At 46.7% G+C, this 13,553-nt stretch overlaps 1 protein-coding gene across 1 annotated transcript in view; it reads left to right on the plus strand.

Moving 5' to 3' along the window:
- Zbtb46 (zinc finger and BTB domain containing 46) overlaps positions 1-13,553 on the plus strand; it is a 66,310-nt gene that overhangs the window by 32,742 nt on the left and 20,015 nt on the right. Inside the window, exon 3 of the mRNA XM_055596116.1 lies at positions 8,456-8,740. Coding sequence (XP_055452091.1) covers positions 8,456-8,740 — 285 coding nt within the window. The remainder of the gene's footprint in view (positions 1-8,455; positions 8,741-13,553) is intronic.

Below are 13,553 nucleotides of genomic sequence, written 5' to 3' on the forward strand. Positions count from 1 at the left end.
TCCCAAGCACAGTAGTCCTGGTGCCGACTAGGCTTGGGACATCTACACTATTGACAAGGTAACCTTTTTATGCTGTCATTTAGACAGCATAACACTTTTATCAGTTTTATCATATGTTACATCCCGACCACAGTTTCCCCTTCCTCCATTCTCCTGAGGCCTCCCCTACCTCCCCTTCCCTGAGGATCTGCAACTTCGTTTCCATTCAGAATTAATCATCTTTGTAAAGAAAATCATCCGTGCTTGGGGTGGCTTTGAATGAAAGGATTAGCACGGCTCTGAGGGAAAGATGGCACCATCTGCTTCATCCCACCCACTTCGTACATCCCACAGCACCGATCTGGGCTTCACCTTTTGCCACCTTTCCTGCTCATCTTTCCTCTGGGGCTTTCCTCTCAGATACGACTGACAGCCTGCTGAAATCATCTCCAACCGGACCACGTGACAGTGTGTTTAGGGCGGCAGCTGGTGACTAGGCAGGCAGCACTGGAATAGTCTTGTTGAAATGAGGGCCTGGCACTGAGGTGGGAAAGTTAAATCCCACCTTCCTACCAATCCTGGGAAGGACAGTGCTAATACCAGACAAGAGTGAAGGAGGCGAGAACAAGAGGCAAGCGCAGGCACAAGCCAGAAACCCGGAGCTTCATGGGCGTGCGTGTCCCGGCATTCAGCAGTGCTTACCACAGACTGACTTACAGGGTCTAGTTATATTCTGATATACCCAGTGTGCGCAACGTGACTTCCATCTCGAGGTAGGTGGACTCAGTCCCACACAACCTTCTCTTTTGCATCCCTGAGCAGTACTTAGCCAGAGCCTTCTTACAGTACTGAAGGACCTCATTGTCCCTCCCTCTTCATGCTGAGCTCCAATGGAAGTGCTTCTTTTGTCGTGGTGAACTTGAAAGCATTCCTATGGACACAGACCAGCCTAACCATTCTTTGAGATGAGGAGACTGGTGAGTCCAGCCAGGTGACTATTCACCCTGGAGTACTTGGCCGAGCTCGTGGTGTCCAGTCCCCACCAGAGAAGCCCAGACAGCGCCTCCTCGTCTGGTGAAGTGTGTCGTCTGGGCTGAGGAATGAAAAAAGAGCTGTATGGAGGGATATGCTTCTGGGAACCCAGCAGCCACATGTTGAGATGACAGAGCGCTGGCACCCCAGACCCTGTAGGGTTCTTTCTGTTTTATTACAAAGAAAACAGATTCTGGTAGGATGCCAAGTTGGTGGGACAGTCACCTTAAGCTGAGCAGTGCTTCTCTGTGGCGATACTCCTTTTTTTTTCTTTAACCCTTTGGTCTTCCTTCCCAGAGAGACAGAGCTCTTGAGCTGTTCTGTTCTCAGGGAGGGTTTGTGCCTCTACCTGGGACTTTTTTTCAGGTTAGTTTGGATTCTGTGCTCCATGCCATTATGTTACAGGGTGTTTTTCCTCCTGGCCCCAAGCTTCCGATACAGACTCGTGAGACTCAAAATATTATTTACAAATACATAGGCCATATAACTAGGCTTTTCTCTGACCAGCTCATAACTTAAAACAACCCATTTATGCTAATCTACATTCTGCCACGTGGCTGGTTACCTGTGCTCAGACACCATTTTTCCGTCCTTCTTGCTTCTTGCTGACAAATCTCCTGCATCTGGCTCTATCCCAGAATCCTTTCTTCTGCTGGACATCCTACTTCCTATTTCCTGCCTCAGCTATAGGCCGTTAGCTTTTTATTGACAGGTGATGCTTCCATACATACACAAGAGATAACTTCTACATTGCTTACTAGGATATCTCACTGTGTAACCCAGGCTGGCATTGAACTTATGACTCTCCTGACTCCATAGCTCAAGAACGGAAATTAAAGGCATGGGCTTATGGTGGTGCCTCCTGTGGTGAATTCCTGCTGTAAGGGAGGCCTGTAGTTTGATCACCATACTGTACTTCATTGGCCAGGTTCCTAAAGAGAGACACTGTCTTCAAATCACACCCCAGGACCTCCGTTTTCCTCTAGCAGAACCTGTGATAGCTATACCACCAAACCAACCCATTTGCAGAATGTTTGGAGTTCTTTTAAACACTCTCCTATGAGGCCATCTGGTTGGGTCCTGTCTTCATGTGAGCCTGGAGTTTTAGTCTCTTCTTTTTCTAGAATCTATAAGCTATGCCACAATACTACCATGCTGATGCCTGTGCCTAGTGAGGTTGGCCCAGAGTGCCCAATGATGCTGCAAGAGTTAGGCTGCATAAGAGCCTAACCCACATAAATCAAGGAACTTACTTAGGTTGAAATGTTCAGGCTAACAGATTTTCTCTTTTCAAAGGTTCTACAATCTATAACAATTCAGATCAAAACATAGGCATATAAGCGAGAAACCAGTTTGTAAACTTAAATTTAATGAGTTTATGTATTTATACTATTTTTTTAAATGTTAATTTTTAAAATTATTGTTTCTGGGTGTGGTGGCACAGGCCTTGATTCCCAGCACTCAGAAGGTAGAGGCAGGCTGATCTCTGAGTTCAAGGACATATTAATCTACAGAGCAAGTTCCAGGTCAGCTAGGGCTGACAAAGATAAGCCCTATCTCAAAAATATATATCTATATTATTTTATTTGTGTGGGTATTTTGTCTGTGTGTACGTCTGTGCACCATGTGCATGTCTGGGGTGTGGGAAGGCCAGGACAGAGTTAGGATCCCCTGGAACTGGAGTTACGGACAGCTGTGAGCTGCTATGGGGACCGAGTCCTGGTCCTCTGAAAAAAGTCAGTGCTCAACTCTGAGCCATCTCTTCAACCCCTAGACTCTTGATACAGGCTCTCACATAGCCCAGGGTGGCCTTGAATTTGCCATGGAGTTGAAGATGACCTTGAACTCGTGCGATGGGATGACAGGTGTGCACAACCACACCTTTCTTAAGAGGGATTTTTTTGTTTTGGTTTGGGTTTTTGAGACAGGGTTTCTCTGCGTAGCCTTGGCTGACCTGGACTCACTTTGTAGATCAGGCTGGCTTCAAACTCACAGAGATAAGCCTGCCTCTACCTGCTGGGATTGCAGGTGTATACCACCGTGCCTGGCTTATGTGGGAATTTTTAGGAATATATATATATATATTCATTTTTTTTTCTTTGAGACAAGGTGTCACTGTGCAACCCAGGCTAGCCTTGAACTGATTCTCCTGCCTCAGCCTCCTGAATTCTGAGATTACAAGCTTGAGCCCACCATGTCTGGTAAAATTGCATGTGCTCACTTGAAAGCTTTCATGTCAGAGCTTTCTCCAAGGACTTTTAAGGTTCAGTGGCAGAAGTCCCAGAATCGATCCTTGCTACCACAAGATAAAAGAAAATGACAAAACATAATGAAAGTCATTTTAAAAACTGAGGTTGCTGCAAGCTAGAGAGGTGGCACGTTTTAAAGGCGCGTTTTGCTATTGGAGAAGACCCAAGTTCAGTTCCTAGCATCCACATGGTGGCTCACAACTGCCTGAATCTCCAGTTCCATGGCATGTCATGCCCTCTTCTGGCCACCACAGGCACTGCATGCACATCCTGTGCTTAACTGCAGGCAAAATACCTATCACCTTAAATAAAAATAAATCTTCTTGTTTGTTTTTGAAGACAAGGTTTCTCTGTGTGGCCCTGGCCATCCTGGAACTCACTCTGTTGACCAGGCTGGCCTCGAACTTGGAGATCTGCCTGCCTCTGCCTCCTAAAGGAGTGTGCCACCACTGCCTGGCAAAATTAAATAAATCTTAAAAACAACAAAACAAAACAAAACAAAACAAAAAAATGGAGGTAGGAGGTGTCAGACACTTTTGGGTGAACTTTTCATGGAGAATTATGAGCAAACATATACTTACTCCAAATAGAGCATCAAGGAAGACCCAAAGTAATTATTCTGTCAAAGTCCAACTTGGTGAACCAATGACTTTATCAAAAGTGTTCATTGGTAGAACATGATGACCCCCAAAGAGCCACACCAACAAAAATTCTCATTGCAGCTGGATAATGACCACATCAATGGAGTCCTCCATTCAGTTAACCTTTGCTACTCTGTTTTATCGTATTTTTAGACCACAAGACCACATAAAGAATTACATTTATCTGACAGAGAGTTGCAAAAGGGAATGGCCGAGATCTCAAATGGGGATCTGATGGCCCTCCCCAACACTTTTCTTCTACGAGGAAACATCAACAAGCCCAGTCTTGAAGTTCACATTCAAGTATTCGCAGCTGCTCTTAAGATGTCCTAATGTCCGTGGGCCATTAGGTCCCAAGGACAGCCTTGCACAACAAATATGCAGCAGGAAAGCGTAAGGCTAAGCTGCTAAACCCGCAGCTCACTGGGGTGGGGTGGCCAGCACCTTTAGCCTGCACCCTAGGGGTCGCCTATCCCAAAGCCGATCCACTGTGGTTTGGCCTTTGTCCTGTTGAAGGCACTTTGCCAGGTCCGAGTTTTCAAACCAGCCACAGCCAGCTGTGCCGTAGCCAGCTGGTGTCCCGGTGAGTTGACTACTTCCCAGTGAATGTAGAGCACTGGGCTATGGGCACATCACTACTACAATTGGCACTTCCAAGACTCCAGCCTCACCTTCAGACCTCATCCAGACTTTGTAAAATGTGCCACTATGTGCTGTGGTGGCTTAGAGCAACACATCTGAGTTACCTGCAGGCTCCAGGAGTCTTACACAGTCAGCAGACAGCTGGCAGTTTCCAGTTTTCTGTCTTTTCCACTACCCAGAGATTTCTGTAGCCTTTGGCTCATGTCCTATGCTGTTCCTACCCTGTTTCCATTCTCTTTTCTGTAACTCTCCTGCTTCCTCCTTCTGCTGCTAAGACCCTTGTGATTCCAGTTAAGGCTATGCAGTGACCTGGAACAGTCTGCCTTTCTTACCTACCGCCCCTGATTTTCTCAGAAGGCGACATAATCACAGGCTCTGGGGGATCAGATGTGACATCATTTCAGGTTGTTTCAGCTTTCTCATGGACAAGTGTATAATGAGGTGAGTGCTTTGATAAAAATTACTATTATCTTTTGAGGTGTAATACAGATGCATAAACGAGAGTTAAAGTTTATGGTTAGAACAATATTATTTGAGCCGGGCATGATGGTGCATGCCTGTAATCCCAGCATTTAGGGAGGCAGAGGCAGGTGGATCTCTGTGAGTTTGAGGCCAGCCTGGTCTACAGAGCGAGTCCAGGACAGCCAAGGCTACACAGAGAAACCCTGTCTCAAAAACAAAACTAAACAAAACAAAAATAATATTTCTAATGTTGTTGTATTTCTAATGTTCTATTGGAAAATTTTTCATAATTAAAGCCAAGTTGAACCTAATATGGTGGCAAACATCTGTAATCCCAGCATTCCAGAGGCTGGCCTGGCCTATAATGTCAAAACCCTGTCTCATACAATAATTTCTTTTAAAAAAGCTGAAAAAATAAGTTAGTGACTTGCTGAATTTCTCAGGTGTTAATATTTTGTTCTGTTTTATTAAATGCCTTCCACTTGAGGGTTAGGTTCAGGGTGAAAGGCACTTGGTGCTCTTGCAGGGGACCCAGGTTCAGTTGCCAGCATCTGCGTGGTGGTTCACAATCATCTGTAACCCAAGTTCCAGGGAACTCCATGTCCCCTTCTGACCTTTACAAGCACTAGGTACATAGATATTTAACGTACACAACACGGAAGCAAATCACTCGTGTGCATAAAATAAGTCTTTTTTTTTTTTTTTAAATTCACTTACGTGAAATCCCGTCTTACTTTTTCAACATATTTTAAGGTGCCACCAGATCTGTTTGCCTGTAGCACCTGAGAGAGTGGCAGTGCGGGCTCAGTCTTGTCAGGTGGCATGGTAGCTTTGGTCAGCCCCCATAGTTGGTAAAGGATGCTCAAGGGCTGTGTTGACTCTTAGCTCACAGAAGCGTTTCAGGAGCCGTTGTAAGAAGTAATTTGTTTACCTTGGAGCTATGTTTTGGGGAGAGTGGGGACAGTTCTTGCCACAGTTGGCTAGATGACGTAAGTCCGGAGGCTAGTGCCAAGAGTTGTCCAAGTCCCACCATCCACTTGGCTCAGCAAATTAGCTGCTATAGAGAAATGCACTTTAAATTCATGTTCATCCCTAAGTGTTAAGTTCCTAAACACTGTTGGTCTGGAGAGATGATTTAGCAGCTAAGAGCACTCGTTGCTCTTGCAGAGGACTTGGGTTTGATTCTTAGCACCCAGAGGTGGTTCACGGTCATCTCTAACTCCAGTTCCAAGGAATCTGATACCTTCTTCCGACCTCTGTGGGCATCAAGGATTCATATATTGTACATACGTACATGCAAGCAGAGCACATGTACAAAATAAAAAATCAAATAAAATCTAATAAAAAGTTTCCTTAAATCCTAGGTCATCCAAAGTACACACTAGCCTTCCACAAGTAGTTGAGGATGCTTAGCTTTGTTTGTTTGTTTGTTGAGACAGGGCTTCTCTGTATGTAATTTTGGCCATCCTGGAACTCACTGTGTAGACCACGCTGGCCTCAAATTCATGGAGATCCACCTGCCTCTGCCTCCCAAGTGCTGGGATTAAAGGCGAGCGACGCCACCACCCGGCGATGCCTAGCTTTTTATAACATTAAAAGTGCAGCCTGTGTCTTAGGGAGCTCCAGGCACTTCCCTACTGATGAATGAATAACCTTTCTGCTGCGGAGTTCTCTTGTTGATATCATTGCTGCTAAGCATTTCTCTCTGGATGTCAGTCACGGTCTAGGAGTCCCTGAGCACACAGAAGAACCATTGATATTTTCTTTGCTTCTTTTTTTTTTTTTTTTTTTCACCCTTTCTAGTCTGTGCACCTGGGGAGAGGGTCTGAGGGCTCATTAGCACTTGTACTGCAGGGGCATTTCTCACTGTGGGTCAGTGTGGCTGTCTCCTCCTTAGGACAGGAGCCTTACAGCAGGAGGGTGGAGTGACAGGTTGGGCTCAGATCATATGTGACATTCTCCCCACCCCTTTACTTAACAGATTTCCTTCCTTGATCCCTTCAGCTGTTCTAACCAGCATGCCTTAGGCCAGTCAGTCACCTTTGAGAAACTGCCAATCTTCCATAGAAGCTGCGTGCCTCAGGTTATCGGTTCTGACAAAGCTCCAGGTTCTCCATCTCATTGATAGTTGCTCTTTTCTGTTGGTGTAGTAGGTGCTGTTCTCATAGGTGTGAAGTTGTATCTCAGTGTGGTTTTTCTTACAGTACCGGCGGTTGAACTCAGGGTCTTGGGTGTACTAGCCAAACGTTTAACCACAGTCATGCCTGACGTTTTACCTAAGTGCTAGGGATTCAAACTCAGAACTGCATGCTTTAATGGGAAGTGCTTTTAACCCACCGAGCCATTGCCCCCAGACCCTAACTATGTTTTTGATTTGTGTTTCTCTTATGACAAAGATGTTTAAATGTCATTTTGTGAGATTACTGGCCATCCATGCCTTTAGATAACTGTCTAGTCAGATCTCCTACATGTTCTTAGTCACCTTTATTATTGATTTATAAGAGATTTTCGAGGCTTGATATATGTCTTATTGACTATCTAACTTTGGGATGGGATATGGTTTGGTGGTAGAGTGCCTACCTAGTATGTATAGGTCTTAGGTTCAGTTTCCAGTACTGTGTAAACAAGGCCTGGTGGCATATGCCTGCAGTGCCAGGGTTAGGAGGTGGAGCCATGAGGACCAGGAGCTCAAGGTCACCATTGGCTACAAAGGTAGCTAGAGGCTAACACGGTGTGCTTGAGACCTCGTCTCAAAATATGAATAGGTAGCTGAGATTGGTGGCGCACGCCTTTAATTCCAACCCTCAGAGACGCAGAGGTAGGCAGGTGAGTTCAAAGCCAGCCTGGTCTACAAAGTGAGTCCAGGACGGCCAGGGCTGCACAGAGAAACCCTGTCTCAGAAAAACCAAACTGTATGGCCTACATATCTTTCTGTTTTGCAGGTGGTCATTGAAGCATGTCAGGTTTTATTTATTTATTTTGCGTTTCGTTTTATTTCTGAGACAGAACCTCATATGACCCAGGCTGGTCTCAAACTGACCATGTAAGTGAGAATAACCTTGAACTTTTGGTCCTCTTGACTCTTCCTCCTAAGTGTTGGAACTGCAGGCATGCCCTGCCACACCTGGCACCCGGTTTTTATGTGTGCCGAAGTCCAGTTTTTATGTTCCGTTGCTAGTGCTTCTGGTTTCTGACAACCCATTGCCAAACAGGGCTGGATTGTTCTTTTTGTTGTTTTGTCTCTCCCCCACCCCCCTCCCCTAAAGCTGAGGACTGATCCCAGGACCCTCTGTACGCTAGGAAAGCGCTCTACCACTGTGCTAAATACCTAACCCTCCACAGGGCTGGACTGGACTGAAGCTTCATTGCCTTTATCCTCCTGATTGCCTTCATTTCCCAGTTGAAATAGCCCCAAGTGACCTGTGTGTCTCCCCACCCCCCCATCCCTAGATGTGGACCTGACAGTCACCGAGGCCAGCAGCTCGGACAGCCGAGGAGAGAGAGCAGAGCTCTATGCCCACATCGAAGAGGGCCTCCTGGGAGGAGAGACCAGCTACTTGGGCCCGCCCCTCACCCCAGAGAAGGAGGAAGCACTGCACCAGGCCACCGCAGTGGCCAACCTCCGCGCGGCGCTCATGAGTAAGAACAGCCTGCTGTCACTCAAGGCTGACGTGCTCGGTGACGACGGCCCGCTTCTGTTCGAGTACCTGCCCAAAGGTGCCCACTCACTGTCCCGTAAGTGCAACTTGTGGCGTGTCGCCGTGTCCTCCTTTGATTGTAAGCACCCCATTTCAACTCTCAGGCCCCTGGCGTCACCGAGGGTGAGGCTGTGGTTAGCCTGTCTGTCAGGCAGATTGGCTGTGGGTTGCAGCCAGCCACCTTTCAACTCCCTCAAGGTCTTTCAGGAGGCTTTGAGTCCTATGGGAACAACATGCTTGCTTTACAGAACAGGAAGGCAGTTGTTACGTGTTGCTGGGCAGCAAGAGGGGGCAGTGGGTGCTTGCTGGACAGTTTTGTGCTCAAATCTGAAGCATCTAAACCACCGAGCTTAATACTACATGCAGTTAGTAAACCTAAAACCACAGGCCCCCTCTGAGCCTGTGGCAGGTCTGGTGCAGGATGTGGTCTTTGTGTCCAAGGGACAGGCACTGGCTCCCTCTGCTGGTCCCTCTGCCCAGCCTTTGTGCTGGGATTTGTTCTGTGTAGGAGACATGCAGAGAGCCACTGACCCAGGGATGTGGAGCTTGCTTTGTTCTTGCTAGAGCGTGCGGGTCACGTGTTTATTTTTAAAAAGGAGTTGGATGCTGCATTTAAGACCTTAGTGTGTCTGTCTGAGGTTTACAATGCCGCAGGTAAAGGGCACTTGCTGTTTGGCAGCTGGCTGCCCTGACTGCCTTCTTCTGTGAGATAGGAGGTGTTAGCATCCGCAGAGCTCATAGCCACAGGACAGGCTGCCCCCTTGTCATAGTACATGCTGGCTGTAGCAGCCACCTATGTGATGTTGAGAGAATGGCGGGACTACCCTGGGCACCAGCCTATCTCCACAGCTTCCTATTTATCTGGTACTCAGCATGAGTGTGAGAAAATGACTTGATACCTTTCTCTCTGTTGGGGAGGAAGGTACACACCCCACACTGGAGACACTGAGTTGGGAACATGATGAGTATCCTATCCCAAGAAGCCTAAGGACATGTATAGTGGCGACTGGTCATCCTCCAAGCCACGGAATTACAGGACAGTTTCTAGTCTCCTTTGATGCTGGCACTTTGGAAAATGTTCACAGTTTTGTTTCTACAAGCACTAAAACACTGTTGGGCTTTTGTATTGGTCTGAGGAATTATGCAAATTGCTTATGGCAAATAAAGACTACAGGTGAAAAATGATGTCTGCTCTCTTTATTTCCAAGTTACCCATCAAGTGGCCATGAAGGCAGGCTGGGATTAAGCATGCTTTCCAAAAAAATAAAAAAACAAAACACTTTTAGGCCTGTCTTCCACATTTGAGAAACAGGTATGGGGCTAATCCATAGCTTTTGTGACTTGTAAAATGAACAGCATCTGAGAGTGTTGAACATGGCTTGGACAAGCCAGTGTGGTGAATATCTCAAGAACAAAACAGATTTATGGGCAGAGATTGTTGGAGTGCTCAAGGCCCCAGAGTATTGGGGCAGTTCATAGGGTGGTTACAGGAGATTTGGGGCACCTGGAACTCACATGAACAGAGGAGTTCTGAAAGTTAACAGTTTTTGTGGCTAACACGAAACAGTAGAGGTGAGGCAAGGTCTGGATTATTCTCATTCTTCATACTCACAGGACATGTGTGTCCAATAAATAGAGTGTAAACTCCCCCTTCAGGGCAGGCTGTGGTATCAACTCCCAGCTCGCTCGTTCCTTGGTTCCCTGGTTCCCTAGATATTGTTTGTCTTTAAGAGTAGTTTTGTAATGAGGGAAATGGTCTGCAGGTTTTTTATCATTTCTGTATCTAGTAGCTTCACTTTGGCATGAGCTCTGTTCAAAGGAAATTTAGCCTGATTTTTGCTAGGGACATGCAGTAAACAGAGTCAGAGGGCATGGCCAGCCTGATTTCACTTTCTGCATCAGGATATTTGGGGCCTCCAGGTCTGACCTCAGGGAACTTGAGAAAGACACTTTTGTTTGTTTGTTTGTTTGTTTGTTTGTTTGTTTGTTTTTAGAGATTGAGTTTCTCTGTGTAGCCTTGGCTGTCCTAGACTCAATTTGTAGACCAGGCTGGCCTTGAAGTCACAGAGATCTGCCCGCCTCTGCCTCCCAGTGTGCTGGAATTTCGGACGTGCACCACCATGCCTGGCTCTAGAAATTTCCTTCTTGTCCTGCTGTCTTTCATGACCCAAGAAGGCTCCAGGAAGTGCTGTAGCCATGCCAGGATAGTAGCCTTCTGGGAGGGGGCTGTAAATGAGCATCTTCTTTCTCAGATCTCTCTTCTGGTTATGAGTTACTTCTCTGTCTGTATTTCATAAAGCTTGAAGATAGTGTAGGACACAAAGGCCTCTTTGTGACCCCCTCTGAGGCTTAGCATATACCCCTGTACTTCTGCAGATTAGCAGGGCTCATGCTCTTCGGTCCTTCACAGGTGGAATCAGCTTTTGGGTTTGATGTTTTTGTCATTTCAATGATATTTTTAATACCATTTCAATATATTTTAATATATCTCAATGTATTTTCAATGACATCTTTATTTGTTTTTAATATCCTAAATATGCTACTGCTTTCATATGAATGTGCCCTTTTATTTTCTATGTATATGGCTAGAAGTTCACAGAATCATTCTGGGTGTGGTGGTGGTCACCTGTACTCCCAGTACTGAGGAGGCCAAGGCAGAAGGACCGTGAGTGTGAATTAACCTGGGCTGTACACTGAGGGCCTGTGTTTTTGTTGTTGTTGTTTGTTTGTTTAGTGGCAGGATTTTGGGGTTTGGGTGTGAACCATAGAACTTTAACTATGTATGGTGCATGAAACACGCCTGCTGGGCTGGTAGATGCTAAAGAATGAGTAGGTTACTTTAAACATCATTTTCCAACCCCAAGCGAAGTTCGCCTGGTACTGTGCTGCGTTAGAACGAAACATGGAAATATTCAGAAATAAATTCTTGATTTCCAGAGTGTGTGGTTTGTCTCACTGGGGCAAGGTCCACCGTGAGCGTCCACGATGGACAGTACTAGCTGTACCCCAAGACGCCTGGCTGTGTGTGGGGCTGTGGCAGGGACGGATAGTGCTGATTTTGCTGTTGGCTGTCTCTGCGGTGGTGTACTAGGCAGCGCCCCACGTGCCTTTGTAGCCGCCAGGCGAACAGGGGTGGCCTGCTCTGCTACCTGCCCCTGTGGAGCAGAAGCAAGGACTGTCCGTGAAGTATGATCAAGACACGTTTCCCTGTGAAGTCGTCTGTTGCTTTGGACACCTGGAGAAAAGTATCAGGCACACACTGGTGCTTTTCTTCATCACCTTGTGGGCTTTCAGGAATTATGTGGTTGGCAGTACAATGTGTTTTTATTTTCCTGTCAGTGGAGCTGGGTTGTCATGAGTTGAGGAGAGTTGAGTGGCTGACTCAGGCAGGAGGCCCAGCCCCACTCCACGAACCTCCTTGAGTACCCCGCCTAAACAACCAGCTCACTGTCCGGTTCTAGCAATGTATCCTTTGAGCTGCAGGCGTCAGGGAGGAGGGAGGTGGTGGGAGGCCTCCTGCCTAGGGGTATATACCCAGGAATGCCAGATACATTTGAAATGCCCAGTGCGTGGTTGTGTATTTTTCTCCTCCCTTCAGCGGGAGGCGGCTTGCTCGGGGCTTGTGCCTCAACTCTGAGGAGCTCCGCAGAGGCGCTGGGGAAAGAAGATCACCCTGGTGACAGGGTGTCAAGGATTTCTGGCCGCTGTGTCCAGCTGGCTTTGGCTTCGTGTTGGGACTCATAACTAGCACACGAGTTGCTGGTAGCAAGCTTTGTCCAGGTAGTGCGGAAACTTCCGCTGTAGTGCCCAAAGGACACAGGGCCCAGTGGGTGTGGGATGTTTGTTGGAGAATGGTGACATTTTAGCAACTCCACGTGGTGCGGTAGCTTGTCTGTGGTATAGGGTGAGAAGCACTGGTGCCTAGCTGTGACCTGACTCTGTGTTCACACGCTGGTATAGATGTGGTCTGGTCATGGCAATTTTGTATGGGAATTCAGTGGAATTTAAAGATTTAATACTGTTATTTTTGTGCTGGGGGACTGACCGTACGCCCTGAGCATAGGAGACCAGTGCTCTGCCACACTCTCCAGTTCTTTTTCATTTTCATTTTGAGACAGAAACTTGATAAGTTGATCAGATTGCTGTGAATCTCAGATAGAGCTCGAGTCTCCTGTCTCATTCTTTTTGAGAGCTACGATTACAGTCCTGCCTGGTTAAGATACAGATTTTTCTCTTATTATTGTTTTGGGTTTTTGTTTGTTTGTTTGTTTGTTTGTTTGCTTGTTTGTTTGTTGAGGCAGGGTCTTATGTAGTCAGGCTGGCTTCAAGCTTGCTATGTAGCCAAGGCTAACCCTGAACTTGTGACCCTTCTATCTCTACCTCCCAAGTGCTAGGATGACAGGGGTGTGCACCAGCAAACCCTGCGCTTGCAGGGTTTTAAGTATGTACTTTATTTTTATGTGAGTGGGCATGTGTGTAAAATGTGTGTGTGGATGTGTGTGTGTGCATGTGTGCCTGCCATGTGCTTATAAAGGCCAGAAGAAGATGCCAGATCCCTTTGGAGCTAGAACTACAGGCAGCTCACAGCTGCCTGATGTGGGTGCTGGGAACTGAACTCAGGTCTTCTGGAAGAGCAGTACCCACTCTTAGCCCACAAGCCATTTCTGCAGCCCCTCTGACAGATTTTTAAGCATGTGCGCGGATAGTGCAAAGCAATGGATACTCAGAAATTATCTCTGGTTGGTTCTAGAACGTTCTAGGAAAAAAACCACAAATTGAGTTCCTTTTTGTAGGTAGGCTTAATCAATTCTACAGGGTGGTGGCTTCATTACTCTATCACCATTCTTGTA

Source organism: Psammomys obesus, unplaced genomic scaffold (assembly GCF_907164565.1).
Source record: "Psammomys obesus unplaced genomic scaffold, mPsaObe1.curated_primary_1811, whole genome shotgun sequence".
Classification (NCBI taxonomy): domain Eukaryota; kingdom Metazoa; phylum Chordata; class Mammalia; order Rodentia; family Muridae; genus Psammomys; species Psammomys obesus.